Below are 18,144 nucleotides of genomic sequence, written 5' to 3' on the forward strand. Positions count from 1 at the left end.
ATAAACTCTGAAAACTGAAGGATAAAAAATCTCGATAAAATATATTTAATATAATCATGAAATCTTGCATCGCATTCCAAGTGATTTGTAGTGATTCTGTGAAAAATCCATTTGTGGCTTGCCTTTGATGTTGATAGTATTCCAGCGTAAGATTTCTGAAACTAAAAACTTAGTTAATGTTATTTGTGTGCAGGCATTTATAGGCTTTCTGCTCCCTCTCCTCGTGGAAAATTAATGATATCTTCACAAAAAAATCGAATCAGCGATCTACAGTTGATTTACTGGATGCGGTAATTACTATATCATGAAAACGTGTAGGAGGAGTGCCATAATTCCTTGCATTTGCAAGGGTAATTCATGTTACATGTAGAAGGAAACTCCTTTAATCTCAGTTTATTCTCTTGGAAACCCGAAAAGAAAATGTATAAAAACATTTCAGTATGAATGAAATCAGCAACAACTAATTTGTAAATAATTTTTTTTGTTGCCAAACTAGGAAGCAAAAACTTTTGACAGATCAGATTAATACGTATACGTATGACGTCATAATTTAAATTTAATGCAATGTAACAACTTATCAATAAAACAATGGACATGGCAATAGCATACCGCGTCAGTTATCCTAATCTAAAACAAAAAAGTTGCCAACAGCAGCTGTGTATTTAAAATGCTGAAATTAAACAAACATTTTCGACTTACGATGACGTCACGTGCAATCGCCTGCTTTCTTCATCGCCAGAATATGACCTTACATATTAATAATAATATATTTAATGTTTGGGAACACTGTTTTTATTTAATATTTTATGAAACCTTCAATTTTTTATTAATAAACTCTACGATCTGAAAGCGAACAGTGGCAACACTTTTCGAAATAAAACAAATTTTTATCTCCAGTGCGGGAGACTCAGAATAATGAGTGCGAAAATTAGCGTTTTCAGAGTTTTCAATTAATACCTCGGCTGATTAAAATCGCACGAAGATGAGAAAACTCAACGCCCCGCCGTTCCAGAGGAGATGATTTCACAAACAGACAGACTTGAACAGATTTTTAATAGTGTAGATTTTTCATAGCCATTTTGTTCACCTGCATATTTATTATGAGCAGGCAGAATTGTCAGTGCACGTTTGAATTTGATTTCTCGTATTTATTTTTGTTTTATTTTTCTCACCCCCCCCTCATTTATTGCTTTTACCTTTTGAAAATAGAAAATTACGTTGGTGTATCTTTTCTTGATAGGAAGGATTAAATGAAGCACTTAGAAGATTTTGAAGCACATACGGACAAATGTACTGTTATTGCCCTATACTTCATTGATATCAGCTGCAGTTATTAATTTCAGTTATATTCATTATTTATTTTTCTTATACAACGTACTTTGTTATTTTTCCATACTTTTCACATCGCTGCAATAAATGTTTCTGTGTGAGATGGTGAAAAAACTAGGTAAAAAGTACATGAGTAAATATAGTATCTTAAATGCCTTAAGATTTACGGTGATCTAAATTATCATAAAAGTTGCGCTAGACGGTGTATGGAGCATAAGCTTTCCTAATAATTTGCAGCATGTTTTATGGAGTAAAATATATATTCAAAGTTTTGAGGTTACGTGTGATAAATTGTGTGAATAGATGAAATATTTTTTCTCAATTAAGAAATCATTTCTGAAATTTAACCAGGCCTGACCTTTTGGACTTCCGATCCCTAAGGACGAGGAATGCGAAGGAAAATTTAGAATTAGCGTTTTCAATTGCTGAAAAAGAATTTGGTATTACAAAACTTCTGGATCCTGAAGGTATGGTTGTTACGTCTTAAAATTGTACTTATTTTATTTGTGTTTTCTTCTTATTTTATTTATTTTTTCTTTTTCTGAAAATATCTGTTACAGCTCTGGAGAAATTGTTCATATGTTTTGTATTTTTCTCTATAATTATTTGTGCATCTCTAGCTGTTACCTTCATTAAATATAGATAGATAGATATAGATATATATATAATTTTATATTTTAAAAGAAATTAAGGGTTGTTTAGCTTAAAAAGGAGTTATAAGTAAATCATAGTTTATATACTAGAAGGTCATTGAATTCAAAATTACTCATCATTTGTTAAAGTTTATTGCTGTAATTTTTGTTATAAATGAGAAGATAAATTGCTTTATGATGCGCTACACCAGCGTTTCTTAAACTGTCTGTAAAACTTTGGCTACTAAAACTTAGTACAACTTTCAAGAAAGTAACTTGCAATAAGAACGCCTCTACAAAATTAAAAGAATAGAATCGAACACTCGCTTCCACTTACTAGTGTGGCTAGTCGATGCAGATTCGATAATCCATCGTGAGTTTTGACGGCACGATCTGGACAATTTTTAGTACTCTACAGCAACCATGGAGGTAGGAAGTAAGATGGAGTCGCCCTAAACAAGTTTCTCCGTACCCTGCTCTGAAGCACCGGCGATCCCTACGTGGTGACCAAAACATTGGGTCATTTACCATTGAGTTCTATGGGATTTGACGCGTTCGGGTGTAAATATTTTGTAATTACGTCTCAAATATACATATAAATGTATATATTTTCTTTTTCTACAACACTTCAGAGTCCTAAGTATGTGAAAACAACATATTTTTAAACAACATTTCATTCTGAACGGAATTAAATGCTATACTTTTCACTGGACAGTTTTCTCAGAATGGTTTAATTTGAATGAAATATTTTCACAAGTTTTCGTTAATTACATCAGAAAAAAAGAATTAAGGTAATTCGATTTTATTCGGTTAAGGTACAAAAATTAAGATTTATTGTATTATTAATATTTTATTTATTTATTTATTATTATATTAATAATATTTTATTTTAACAAGTTTATTGTATTATTAATATTAAAATTATGCATTATTTCTTTTCTATTTATAGAGCTTCTTCCTAAAATACTTTCTTAAATATGACATGATTTTTTGGCTTCTTTTAAATCGAAAAATGTAAGTCAATTTATAATTAATGCTCTATTCGGTTCATTTTAAATTAGAGAATGATTAGGAATTAGCGAAATACTTTAAATAAGTATTTCGCCAATTCCTAATAATTAAATAGGTATTAAATAGTATTTGACTTTCTCTGAACATTTCTGAAAGGGAATAAAATAAGTTTTTTTTTTTTTTTTTTTTAAGTATTATTTAAAACTTGTAACTGAGTTATTATAAAGTAAAGGGAATAATTCTTTTAATTATACTTATCAGATTTTTTTTTTTTTACCCTTCATTTCAACAATACATATTCCAAAACTCTTTATTACGTTCTTAAGTGCGCATCTCATAGCATTTGCTTTACAATACCTTTTAACAGACTGCTTTCCAATACGAACAATTCTTGCTTAAATAGTTTTATAACGTATTTGTAAACAGGATTTCAATTTATGTTTACAATTCAATATTAAGGTTATTATATATTTAGATAACATTTATAATCATTATAAATTAGATACATTTAATCATTAGATTTCTTCACAGTACTTTCACAGTTGTTTATAAGTGAATAAATTCTTCGTTTCAAATACATTTATAAATAATTTAATGAATATTTAAGTATTTTGTCAAAGGCAGATGCATGCTTTTTGCAAGCACATACATAAATACCCATACATATTTCCTATTTATCATTTCCGGCATGTGCAAATCTTTAATTTTTGTGCATTCACTATATTTTTCGTGTAAAGTAATTTACACTAATTTAGCATACACCCGAAAGTTTTACATAAAAAATATATATGAATATAATTTGAATTAAAATTATAAGTATTATTTTTAATACCCACTCAAAGGTCAGTTTTTCTTCAAAATTCCTCCACGATGGCATCTCTCTCTTTAGGCAGATAGCCCTTGCATGTGTTACTCTATTTAATAAAGACTTAATCTGACCTATGTGCCTAATTACAAATATTTTAACATACATAATTTTATATTTACATTTAGCCATCAAGTTTCAAACTTTTCAAATCTTCTAGAAAATAAATTTTGGCAGATCTCTTTTAGCAATTTTCTTAAAATCTATATTTTTGTAGTGCAACAGCTTAGAATTTTATAAAACAAATTCATAATCAAAATCGCTGTTGTTAGTTATCGAAAAATAACCAAGATATGATTTTTGCGTAAATGTCAGTAAACTATAAAAATTGCTGTTATCCATCACACTATGAATGTTTCTTTCATGCGAGAGTGTCCCTTTTTCGATTTCTATGGAACTGTCGTGTGTTGAAATACTATCAGAATCTTGTCAAGCGAGCTTCTGAATGTAAACAAAGAACACCCCGTCTGGTGACCCAAGCTTCAAAGCAGTGCTTCACTTCTAGCGCGGAATGGCCCCTCCTCCCTTTCCTACCTCCATGACAGCAACCGCGCTGGGGAATTGCCTGTAATTCCTGTATCGCTAACTCCCTGGCTCGGTTCTTTACTGATCGCTTGACGGGATCTCAACTGATCTAGAAGCACACCAGTTTTAAAAACACAGGGGAGTCCCTTATACTTGAATATAAAAGGGTGCTGCGCGTAGCCAGGCGTAATAATCACTGTCGGCGTAATAATGTGTCAAATTGATTGAAAGTTTTTTCTTTGTTTTAAGTTTTTGCTTATTGATAAATCACATCAAACTTACTTTTCCGTAAGATTAGAAATAAAAAATAGAATATCTCGGGATAGAACAAATCCAACCAGAATAACAGATAATTATTTATTTTTCGTCGATTGTACCTTCAAATACAAAATGAATCAAAATTAATTGCGTCTACATTCCATCCCGCGCATTTTCAAACTGAATTATCCTATTATCCTATCACATGAATCGCACGATATGTTAAAGTTCGCTTGTTAAATCGCTGTTCGCTGTGTCGTCCAGGTCCAGATTCTTTTTTTTAAAGTCCAAATGGGCTTTGTCCTGAGGGACCATTGTTCTTGCTTTGCGATTTTGCATCGAATCATCACTCTGAATGTCCGTTTCACTTTTCAAACTGCTGCCACCAAGTATTATCGCCCTGTATTATATTTAAAGAAATTAAATAATAAAGAATCTGCATAGATGTATGTATGTTTCTCGCATTCTGAGAAAACAATGGTACCTAATATTTTGTAAACCTTAAACGAATTTTTGATTAATAAACTCAACGATTTCAAAGCGAGCAATGGCAACGTTGTACAGAAAAAACATTTTTATCAGCAGCGCGTGAGCCTGTGTTTCGGAAATTCTAAAGATATGCTCAATTTAAAATTATTTTGCGATATTGCTATTGAACTGAATTTTATGGTTTAAGTGCGAAGAACATGATATTTAATAAATAAAAGTAACACACAAAATGTTAAAAAAACGCCCCTTTAGACGTAATTTAAAATCTGAAACTTTTTTGTTTTTTTAATATTAACCGTTAATCGCACTCGAAGTTTCACAGATGGCGCTTCAGTATCGCAAATGATGTCGCCACAGAGACTATAAAGCATTCTTTTGCAGAACTTAATTCTTCTGCTTCAACAAGTAGCTCTTTTGCTGAATATCATGATAGTAATAATGAGAGTGATACAAATGAAATCGCTCCAAAAGAAGTGAGGCCAGTTATCCTTCTATAATTAATTAACCCAGAACAGTTATTAAAAAATTTAGGAAGTAGAAGGTAAGTTATCGTGAATTACAATGGTAATCCACAGTGTGTTGCATACAGCAAAGTTATTTCAGATAGCTGTGTGGCTTCAGCTAAAATGCGTTGTCTTTTGGAATCTGCTGATGAAGTATTTGAAAAAAAAGAGGGAAGAAAAAAAAAAAAAAAGCGATGTAGATACCATATGACGGCCTATTAAATTTTTTGCTGTATTTCATTAAAACTTATTTCCTTGAATTCCATTAGAAATATATATCTCATTCAGTTAATTCAGTTCTCATTTCGCTGCAAAGGTTAGGTTAGGTTAGGTTATTTAATTACGGCAAAGCCTCGAGAGCTATCAGCCTAAGGGGAGGGATGCCTTCGTGGAGGACTTTCTAAGGGAAACTGGCTCGTATACACGTTACACATCGGGAAAACCACGAAAACACCCATGCAGCCAGCCCGTTCGCAGGATTCGAACCTTGGACCGAACTACCAGTGTTCAGCGACTTTACCGCTCGGCCGCTGGATGGCCTCTTCGCTGCAAAGCAAAAATACATAAAAATTCAGAGTATATGTGTGTGTATATATATATATATATATATATAATTTTGGTGTGGCCGGTTGCAACTAAAAAGAGAAGTGCACAACTAAATGTTATAGCAGTCTCATATACAAAATTTAAATTTTCTGAGGCTATTCGTTCTGGAGTTATGCAAGATCCATACATACGGTATGTACGTACGTACAGACACAATGAAAAATTCTCTTCGGAATTCATTTTAAATCAGTTTTATTATTTTTTTGGGGGAAAAGAGCCCTTTATTCTGCCCTTACGTACAGATGTCACGCAAAAACACCGTTAAATTGCATTTGAAAGCGATCAAAAATGGATATTTTCGTTGAAATATTATGCCCGAAATTTTTCGCGATTACAATATCCATTACTTCACATAAGGAAGTAAGCGTTGATTTCTTCACTCGAAAATATGATACTCTTAAAGTTAAAAAGGTTTTTGGTTCAGACCACAAGAACGGTGAACTAAAAGCAATTAAGACTTTTATCTTATAGTCTGCTTTCAGACAGCTCAACGCGATGGAGCAATTGCGGAAAATCTTGTTAACCTTTCGCTACGGAGAAGGTAAAATATACGTTAGATTTTTTTAACAGCAAAAAGAAATAGCTAAGATTTCATTGTCGAATGATACGTTAGCTCGGCGTATCAGAGATTTAGCAGCCAATATAAAGTATGAAATTACTTTTCATTTGAAATCTTGCAAATTTCATTGCAAATGGATGAATCTACCAATGTAGCTGAACTCGCAATATTAATTGATATCAGCACGAAAATGTGTTTTGGGAGGGTCTTTTGTTATGCAAATCTCTACTAAACCATACAAAATATTTTGTCTCCTAAGTTCTGTTTTTGACGAGAATAGAATCTGTGTTTGATATTTATACCCAAGGAGCAGAGGCCATGAGTTTCATAATTATGTGGCTGTATAGCTTATTATAAAAACGTCAAAAAGTGTTTTAGTAGCCACTGCATGATCCATAGGCAGCTACTTTCTGAAATATATATATATATATATATATATATATCTTAAAGTTATAAGATCTGCTATTGATGAGATCGTCAAAGTCATTAACTTCATAAAATCTCACCGACTAAGTTAATCGCTTATTCAAAATATTATTTGAAGATGTGAGAAGTGTTTATACATCTCTTCTTTTACAGACTGAAGTAAGATGGTTATCTCGAGGAAAGGTACTAAGCCATATTTTTGATTTATTTTAAGGGGCAAATAGCATGTTTTTGTTATAGAACACAGTTTTTGAATTGAAGTCAATTATTTGTTAGAAATTGGCTGCATAAATTTGTTTAAATGACATTTTTACAATGAACTTAATTTAACCATTCAGGGCAAACAAGTACAGTAAACCTTTCCCGAACACGGGGGTTACGTCATTAACACAACATAGTGTGTACGGGAAAATCGCATTCCGCAAAGTTAACTTTCGATGGAAAAAGTGTGTTAAGAATAATTCAGGTTAATGAAGTATGTATAATTTAAACAAACCTAAATATTGTTGCAGGTATGTAGAAAAAAAACGAAACAAATGTTAATTGAAAAGATTTTTATCACCACTTAATAAGTACGTGATACAAATATTGTTTTAAAAAGGTAGTATTTTTGCTTGGGGTAATAACTAATGCAAATCTTTAAAAGTTTTACGGAAAAAAGTGCAAAATTTTGGTGCTGTTCGGTTTTGAGGGCCGTAAAAAATCGCCAAACTGTTGTTGGTGCCAATGCTGCCAAAAATAATTGCGGCAACCCTAACGCAAAAAAGGAAGTATAATACAGTCAAAAGTCGTTAATTCGGACACCCATAATTCGGAATGATCTATAATCCGGACCTGAAAGCTACAAACTTTCTGCGCATCTGTCGCGTTGACGCATGCGCGTAAGATTTTTACTGCTGCGCGTAATACCTTTACGCGTGCACATTTAATGTATAACGGACGGTATAAGCTAAGCTAAAATTATCTAATTCAGTTAATGTTGCAGATTGTGTTGTTCCTTAATCTTCTAATTGGATACAGCTTATTATTTTTTGCAGACTGTTAGAGCAATTTTATAAAAGTAAGCTTGAACTTTCGATTATGTCAGAAAGAATTTCCGATTCTGGAGCTGCCAAAGGATCTACAAAGCGAAAGCATGTTTTGATGTCCATCAAACAAAAAGTGGAATTGCTGCAAAAAATGGATAAAGGCATATCCTTTGTTTCTCTAACCATTACGAAATCTGTTTATCAATTTCACGCTGCTCTGCGGGTGGTAGGGGGGGGGACCGTCGCGGCACGCAATGAACTGGAAGTTGATCTGTCAGCACTATCCTTATCTTCAGGGCAGATGTTTTGATTTTATTCGGCTTATTCCTTACTAAATGTGGTATTTCATCTCGATGTACTCCGTCTTTGATATGATTTAAATCAAATTCCTCGTCATTATAATTTGCTTCCTATAGTGAAGAAAGTGACACAGAGGTCATTGAAAACGAAAAAATTCGATTGACAAATTAGTCGTATTCTCGACACAGGAATTACAGGACTTGAACAGCGGAACTTTGTAACTGAACAAGAAATTATGTCTGTTTATAGAATTAAAGAGAAAGTATTATCACATAAAACGAAGCAACTTAAACAACTTACATTGAAAGAAATGTTTAATAAAGTAAACAAATAAATATTAAGTTTTTTTTTTTTTTTTTTTTTTTTTTTTTTTTTTTTTGTAAATTTTGATTACCTTTAGATCATAATTGTTCTTTATTTCATAAATTGCGGTTTCATATTTTTAATTTTATAATTTCTGCGTGCCATCTTATCAGATTTAAACTGATGATCTATAATCCGGAATAGCCGAAGTCTCGACGAGTCCGGATTAACGACTTTTGACTGTAGTAAATAACTGTCTAAAGATTGATGTTTTAATTTAGACGAAAGGTTAATTTCATATAATACTTTTTTATTATTATAATTTATATAAAAAAGGCTAAACATAACTGAATGGATGCCTCCATCGCTATTTTGCTACCGAGTTATCGCTAAAGCATAATTTCATCTCGTTGGTTGTTCAGACAGAATTTTTTATAATAAATGATGCCTTTTCTTTAAAAGATTCTCGGTAAAGTGCAGAATTCGCCCACTTATTTGTTTCCCGCTTTTTACAAGGGTAAAAACAATTTGATTTGTGTCAATTTTCTTTTACTTTTTAAGGGAAAATTGGTCGATGTGTACATAGATAAAGTCAAGGGTCTGCGCAGCGCCATTTTTGGTGCAATTCTGGGATTTTTTTAAAGTGAAAATAGGTCGATATGTACATGGAAACCGAGTATGTGCAATTCTTAAAAACGCGTCAAGCAGTGGGGGATTCTGCACTTTACCCAAAATTCTATTGCAGACATTTCGCCATGGGCATTTCCCAAATTGTTAAATTCATAGGATATCAAAAAAGGATTTAAAAATTAAACTAGTATTTTAATGGCATCTTGAGAAATATAGAACTATATAAACTTACGCAATCTGAAATCAGCGTGTACGCTAGAGTTGACGCGCTGTTTAAATGGGCGCATTTGCTAGATTTGGTGCTTTTGCGCATACATTTTCGCTGCAATTTTTTTACGGTCCTCAAAACAGAGTAGTACCAAAATTTTTTAATGGCTGTCATGAAGTATCCTCTTCTTTTTTTCATTTAGCCCTACCTCCACTGCAAAATTAAACAGTTATTGAATTAGATGATTCAGTGTGGCTAATGGTGTAAGAATTATAATGCAAATAATATAAGAAAATTTATTAACAACAAATGTAAAAATAATTAAGTAAATGGGTATATAAGGCTTTTTACAGCTTTTACGTTTGGCATCTTGCCTGCACTGATTGTCCGAGCATAGGCAACGCCCTGTAGCCGAATGGCACGTGAATTGTGTGAGAACAGTTCCTATGCTCTAAGTTTTTCCCCAAACTCCTGAGGATCATCGAACACTAACTGCACTATTTAAGCAAGAAAAAGTCGAGCACTATGTTGTAAATGAAAAATATAAGAAGCCTATCAAAATAGTAGTCAGGAGCTTACCATCTAGTGCCAATACCCAAGAAATAGCCCAAGCAGTCACTGAAAAAGGATTTATTGTACAGAATGTAGCACAACTAACTAGACCCAGAACTGGAGTTCCCATGCCCTTATTTTTGCTGACACTCAAGCAGTCTGAGAATATTGATGGCATATATAAGCTGAAAGGTCTAATGCTATTCTCCGTGGCAGTTGAAAAATACATTTCAAAAAATCAGGTACTTCAGTACCATAACTGACAGATATGGCATCACTCCTCAGAGAACTGCTTTTTTGATGAGCCCAAGTGTGTAAACTGCCTTGGTAAGCACGCATCTTCATGTCTTGGGTGCCCGAAATTTCCTAAGTACAAACCTTCCAAAATCAAGAAAAACCAAGTGAAACCTGGTATCAGTTTTTGCTCAGGCTTTGAACCCAACAAACAGGCCTAATAGTGCAGCTAGTGAGGACATAAGTCCAGTAAATGCCCCCATTGCTGAATTGCCACAGGCTGAAAATAGAAATGTCCATAATAATAATAATGATATGCTTAACTTTAGTAATAAGAGCACTAGTGGCTCAGATATTATGGAATTCCTAAGATATATGAAAGAGATTCATAGTGTATTTGGCCGGGCCAATATAGCAAAAATGATCCAGATTTTCAAAAAATATGTACCAAAACTAAAAACCCACACTGATAATATTTATAGATTGTTTGTTTACTTTGAAATGCTTAATGAAATTAAAGGTTAGTTTGAATAACTGTGAAAATTTAGGTATTGTTACATGGAATGCAAATGGCTTATCCCTGAGATATAATGAACTCAGGGACTTTATACAGGAGTGCAGTCCCGATGTAATCTTCCTACAAGAAATCAAACTTGGCCTACACCAAAATTTCAGAGTGAGCAATTACGATTCGTACAGAAAAGATAGAGCAAGCACGAATAACAGAACCAGTGGTGGACTTATGATTTTAGTCAAGTGCTCCATCTCTCACTACGATAGTTATGTTTGACAGGTATCACCGCGATATCGCGTGGAGCGAGACGTTTCCACCTCAGTCAGATGGAGCCACATGGGCACATAACGTAGCAAGGTCATAACAGATGAGATACAGGCTATTGAAGTAGCAGGGGGTGACTTAGGACATGGAAGGAGACACGAGACCAATGGAGAGGCATAGCAGGACAGAGCGAAGCATATCAGTAGGACGTAAGATCAATAACAAATAAATGCGTCATTATAGAGGTAAACGAGACAAACTAGTGAGAGAATACCTCTGAAAGTAAAATCAGTACATTTGAATGAGAAGGTGATAATTGTAATGTACAGCAAGTCAAAGATGTGTGTCATGTAGGGAAGTTGGAGTCTCAGGTGAGATGAACCGCAAAAGGACGATATCTTTTGTCTTCTTGAAGCACTTGGAGCTTAGAAAGATGATTACAGTCAAGGGCACTGCTGAAGAATTTTTCATTCGTGCGAATTAAGAACTCAACTCTTTTCATTTTAAGATCCTTGTGAAGCGTGTCGTTGCTGTCAAAGAAGTGGGCATCAGTAATGAGCCTGAGATATTTGTTTTGAACAATTGTAATTTCACAATGTCTTTCTGAGTGGCAGCTGCCCAGGCGGGAGAGGCGTATGGAAAATTGGCCTAATCATGGCCGTATAAATGCAAAGCTTTTTCTGTAAGCTAAGCTTCGAGAAGTTTCCTAAGAGTGATCTCGGACAGTTAATAGCAAACAAGACCTTTCTTCTAGCATTATTAATGTGTTCTGACCACGTCAACTTATTATCGTAGACTACACCTAGGTAGGTAGCATGGGTTACAAGAGGGATTTCGTCATTGAAGAGGAATACTTTTCTCTTAATTGGAGCATTTCTTCGAGTTTTACGCAGAACCAAAAGTTCATTCATTCACTGTCTTTATTGCCAGGATGTTGCTGTTTTAACGCTACGTTAATCTTTGTTTGAATCCAAAAGTTGCGACTTCTGAGTATTAATATCAATATGCCAACGAGAACACCAGTCTTCGAATGTAGGCATGTATTTCTGCAACTTATAGACTGCATGATTTGCATTACTCGATTTGACCGCTACCGCCGTATCATTGGTGTAGCAGCCAAGAAAATAATTTTGGTCTATTTCATCTTTGGAGAGATCCGTAACATAGTATAGATAGAGAATTAGACCTAATGTTGAACCCTGAGGGAGTCCTGCATGCAACAGTCTTTCGTCCGAAGTGTCATTTCCAATAGTAACATAGAAAACTCTGTAAGAGATAAAAAAGTACACAAGAAAGAACGAGTTCCCTGGTGAAGTTCAGTTCTGTTAACTTGAAGATCGGCCCTTCATGCCAGACGTGGTCAAAGGCTCAATATGAAAATACAGTTCCACAGATTTTGGCCATGGAGGCGTTAGCTATCACGATCATTCCACACACTCAACGACCAATCACTTTAGTCTCTACCTATCTCCCCGCCCACCGTACTAAAAAGGAAGTTTTCGCTGATTTAGAAGCACTTTCCAAACTCAACACAAGAATTATTTTAGGTGGAGATTTCAATGCACAACATGTAAATTGGAACTGCAGTACTAATGCTGAATATGGTTATATTATAAATATATTTGCCTTTAAGGCTAACTTTCAAATTGCAGCTCAAATTGCTAACATTGAATGATGCCAGCAAGCATTCAATGTTAACAAATAAACGTTGATTGAACCATATATGAATGAAATTCTAGCATTGAGCAAATTAAATTTGTATTATTTTCAACTTAAATTCTGCTGCTAAATTAATTCTTTGGATGTTGTGCCTCAACTTGATCAATTTCTATTACTTTAGCCCCCCCTTTTTTCGTCTAATTCTATCCCAAAATTATGTATGGCTCTGAAAAACCCTCCCCTTGCTCCTCCCCCACCATTGCCTGCCTATAGTTATTACTGCACCATGCCTATCTCTCCTCCAATTGCTTTAGCTTCTGCAGTCACCAGACCGTCCTACCTCTTCTACGCCCTGAGCAGCAGTCACTTCACTTTATGTGAAATTTTTGTATTGCATTTGATATTTAACTGTATAAAACTATTTACATTTTGACTGTTTAATGTATTGTATATTCTGTTCTTTAGACATTTGTATTTATATGCATGCATGTAATTTTGATGAATTAATTTGTATGTCATGTTTTATTTGTCATAACCTGTCCTTGTTCCTCCTTAGTGCAGCGCATGCATGCAGTTCAGCTTTACTTTCTCACCGCTCTGTCTGGTCTTTTTCCACTTGTTTGCTTTTTCACCTTATCTTGGCCTGGTATGCATAGTCACTCCCTTTCTTTCTCGCCTCTGACTTTTAATTTACCTGCTTGGACTCTACTGCTGTCATGTGACCTCTGGGCCTTTTATCATGAGCCGGAAACATCACACTTTGCGCGATATATCGGTAATACTTGTATGGATACTTGAGTCTAGCATCCGACAGGGCAAGAGAAACTACGCTCCGAAAGAGGGATTGAATTTGTCTCTTTTATGCGGATATCTGCAAGCCACTCCCTCAGCAAGATATGCCAATTCAGCATATGCCAAACAGCTATAATAACATCCACTATGAACTTTACTTTTACCTGTAACTTTGCAACTTTCTATAATTGCTCTTATCAGAGCACCTGAAATCTATGCATTCAAATCTTCCACAAACTCATGCTAGCAAAGAAAATGTTATGTACTGAAAAAACGTTTTCACTTGATATACACAGGGTAAGGCTTTGCCTAGGAACCTGGCTTGAGTAAAAACATTCCTGTGCTCTTTTCAACAATCTGCTTAACTTCCTGTAAGTTAAAGGCGCTTTATCTTCTTCGAAATCAGTGCTATCACAATCAGCTGGTGTTGTAAGATCATCTAATTTCTTCATTCGTTATTTCTAGATTATTATATTTTTTAACTTCTCCTTCTTCCATATCTGAAAATCCTTCGCTGCTAGTTGCTTTTGCAATTTGTATGATTTCTTTGGCTTCATTTTCAGTCAGTAGAAATCCTTTAAAATTGTTTGTAACTTCTAGCCAGATCTGATGCCAGCAAGCATTCAATGTTAATGAATAAACGTTTATTGAACCATATATGAATGAAATTCTAGCATTGAGCAAATTAAAGAGATACAATTAAAATAAAATCTATATGTGAAACCTCGTTTCGCAAATCTGCGGTCAGCAAGGATTTACTGTAAATGTATTTACTTTTGACGTAAAAATTGTTGCTTTCAAGCAAAGGATACAATTTTAGGCAATTTGTGTATGCTCCAATTACTTTGATTGCTTTCCAACAATAAAACAACACTTTTCAGAAGAGGAAGGGGTTAAAACAGGATAGACATTTATTGAAGAAATTATTCAGCAACACTTGAAAAGTTTGGGTGAAGCTTTTAATCAGTATTTTTCAAATGAATAATAGATTAAATATCAAAATGAATTTTGGATTAAACTCCATTTATGTCAGTGCGTGACCTTTGGTCATGTAAGCAGAAGAATCAAAATTTTTATTGAAATGGCATCTAGTTCATTTCTGTGAGAAAAATTTAAATTAGTACTGTTACAGAAATTCTGGTTCAGTTTAAAAGATGAATATTCTTAAGGGTCACAAAAGGCCGATTGAAACTTCTACCATTTACAGCTGCATCTTTTTGTGAAACAAGGTTTTCAGATGTAGTGTAGACAAAAAATAAATACTGCAACAGAGTTGATGTTGAACCTGACATGAGAATTCAACTTTTATCCATAAAGCCTAATTTTAAGTACATATGCTGCAGTAAAAAGCAGTGCCACTCAGCTGATGAAAATTTAAATTTAAAAGTCCTGTTTGAAAACATTATTTCAAGAGCTTGGAGGTTAATTCTGAAATTACCCTTTGAAGCAAATAAGTTTTATTTGAAATAATTGTCAGTTTTGTTGGAAATAATACATTAACAGAATGTTGCATTAAAACTATACTACTGAAGCAAACAAGGGGTTCCATTACAAAAGTGGATATTAAAAAAAATTCCACAGATCAAAAAGATTAAGAAACGCTTCACAACACTAAGTTTAGTACTGATGTCTGTGAAAGCCAACCTTTTCAGCAATTAATATGAAAACAGTGTAACTATTAAGTAAACGGAAAATGTAAAATTTGCAAAAATGCAACCTTTATTTAGCTAGATTTTGAATAATACTCTACCAATTTTGAGGACAATCACGCATGTCTGTCTTCTTCAGGAGCAAAAAAACTTATAGCTTTTGCTCTTGAAGAAAATTGAGCTGTATCTGACTGGCCCCCAAAATCGATAGTTTTATTCAAATTCACATAGAATTTTAGAATTTTGTTCGATATCTGCGAAAATAATTTTGCTCCTTTTTTTTTTTGTGTGTGTGTGTGTGTGTGTGTGCTCCCAAATTTTAAATTAGAAATATGTTATAAGGTTATTCATTTTCTGTTTAAAATTTTCTTTTATTTAGTAAAAATGTAATTAAGATTGTAATATGATTGCATAAAATCATAAACTGCATGGAAAAATATTCCTTTTGTACAAGTCTTTCTATTAATAATTTTCTAGTAATAATCAAATGGCTCTATTTAAATTACTTATAAATTTTACATCCTTATCAATATTTCAGATGTTGATACTCCAGAACCTGATGAAAAGTCACTCATTACATATATCTCATCTATCTATGATGTCTTCCCAGAGCCACCGCCTTATCACCCTTTTGCTGATGATGTGAGAAAGCATTTTACGTCATTTCATACCTAAAATTTTCTTTACCTTGTAAATTCTTTACCTTGTATTTCACACTGGTATCATAGATAGAAAACATATCAAAAATGTTTTTCTGAATCCATATCTGCATTAAAGTGTCTTCAAACTGGGAACTTTAAATGTAGATTTCTTAGTTTTGTATATTTCATTTATTTAAAGCATTCAGTTTATTATAACTATTAAGGTAAATACTGAAATACTTTGAAATTTCTTGTGATTGTTATGAATAATACATTTCAAAAACTTTTTTCCTAAATCCATGGAAATTTATAATTATTTATTGATAAAATGTTTTATGAAATAATAGAATTTTAGAGTGAGAAAAAGAATATCAATCAAATAAAATAGAATAAATGTATTTAAGTTAGATTCAAATTCAGAATAGTATTTTTAAGACATTAATTCCTCTAAAATAAAATGTTGAGTAAATGTTTAATACTGCAAAATGAAGAGTTATTGTTTTAAAATTAAATTACGTGTTTTAATTCAAAAATAAAAATAAGCTTGCTTTAAAAATTAAAAATTGCTTTTCAGTATAACTTATTGTAGTGCTATGAAATAAAAAACAATAGTCAAATGAAAATTTTTAAAGAGTATCAAAAACTTAGTGATCAGCTTTAATTTTTTTTTATAAAAAAAATTGCTTTATTATGGATATTGTGAGAGAATGCTGATAATTATGTGTATAAGTCATTTATTTTCAATTTAACAAGGGAAAACAATGTGGGATGCTTTAGAAAGCTCTCTCCTATTTTATTCACTAAAATATTTGCTAAATGTATTTTTGCATTAAAATTAACATAATTTTTAAGTGCTTTAAAATTAGCATTAGGCTTGCTGCAATAGTTATGTGCTTTGCAACTTGAAAAAATAAGTCCCTGTCCTCCACCATCCTTGTAGATTTAAGTGTCCTTCATTCTTACCCTTAGATGAGGGAAAAGGGTAGGAAATTATCTATATTTATAAAACAAAAGTTCTTTTTCTTAAAAAAAATAAATAAATAAAAATAAAATGACTAAAAAATTTATTGAATGAAATTTCATTCATAAAACAGTTTAACAAGAGACTGTTTTTGCTTATTTATTGAAGATATTCATTTTGTTCTTTTGGCTTGTCGTAGTATAGTAGTTCATATGGTATTTTAGGATTTAAAACTATTTTTATAATTATATATCTCTATATATATATCTTTGTAAAGTATGCTTTAAAGTTTTTCATTATATGTTAGGAGTTGCTGGCAGGAAATAAATAATTTTTATGGTATTTTAATGGTAGTTTAAAAAAATCAGATAAATTTAAATTTTACATAGCTTCTATATTGAAGCTATCATTTTGTTTCCTCCTTTGAAATTGTTACTAATGTGAACTGCAGTTATTCAGTTTAGTTTCTATTTTCAATGTAGGAAAAGAATAGAAAAATTGAGGAATATAAAGATTTAGCAATAAATCTGCAGCGATGGATGCTTGAATTACTACAAGAAATCAAAAATCAAAAGATGTGCAATACTTTGATCGATCTAAAGGTTTGTAAAGACTAAATATAAAATTTCTATAATAGCATAAAAACATCTTCAGTCAATGTGTATAGTTGTTAATTAATCAGAAAAGCAAGAAATATAGTTATTGGTTTGAATTTTTAAAGCAAAATTTATATTAAGATATGACTGTTTTTTTAATATTACAGTGTAGTTTCCTCGATTTAATAGTGTCTTTTTCTTACATTTGAGGACATAATTATATCATCTGGAAAATATTTTCACTTAATGACAATTATTTGAAATTATTTATATTTTTCAGCTTTATATTTATATTTTTCAGTTTTACATATATTCTAATGTGAAAATGCATTTATGCAAAATATTGCATTCAGAACTCATTTGGTTTATGTCTTTATTATATATGTAGTATTTTGCTGTTGAAATTCTATCTTTAACACATTTTTTATAATAAACGTATAGAGTTTATTGTTGGAAACATCTAAATTCCGTTCCGATGAATTACCAAAGAAAAATAAAGACAAGCAAAGGTTATCTCATCTACATCGAGAAATACAGGTATCTTTGCTTCCTCATTTCTTACAGAAATTATTATAGTTGATTGGAAACTGCATTTCTGTCCTTGTTATGT

General features: G+C 32.5%; 1 protein-coding gene across 8 annotated transcripts in view; it reads left to right on the plus strand.

The window, feature by feature from the left end:
• Positions 1-18,144, plus strand: part of LOC118197123 (uncharacterized) — a 466,504-nt gene that overhangs the window by 221,514 nt on the left and 226,846 nt on the right. For all 8 annotated transcript variants that reach the window (XM_085807503.1, XM_085807502.1, XM_085807499.1 and 5 more), the window contains 4 exons: positions 1,681-1,796; positions 15,875-15,978; positions 17,421-17,540; positions 17,976-18,071. In XM_085807503.1, the coding sequence (XP_085663629.1) occupies positions 1,681-1,796; positions 15,875-15,978; positions 17,421-17,540; positions 17,976-18,071 (436 nt within the window). The remainder of the gene's footprint in view (positions 1-1,680; positions 1,797-15,874; positions 15,979-17,420; positions 17,541-17,975; positions 18,072-18,144) is intronic.

Source organism: Stegodyphus dumicola, chromosome X1, assembly GCF_044657685.1.
Source record: "Stegodyphus dumicola isolate Sdum_Otavi_A_Nest chromosome X1, ASM4465768v1".
Taxonomy (NCBI): Eukaryota; Metazoa; Arthropoda; class Arachnida; order Araneae; family Eresidae; genus Stegodyphus; species Stegodyphus dumicola.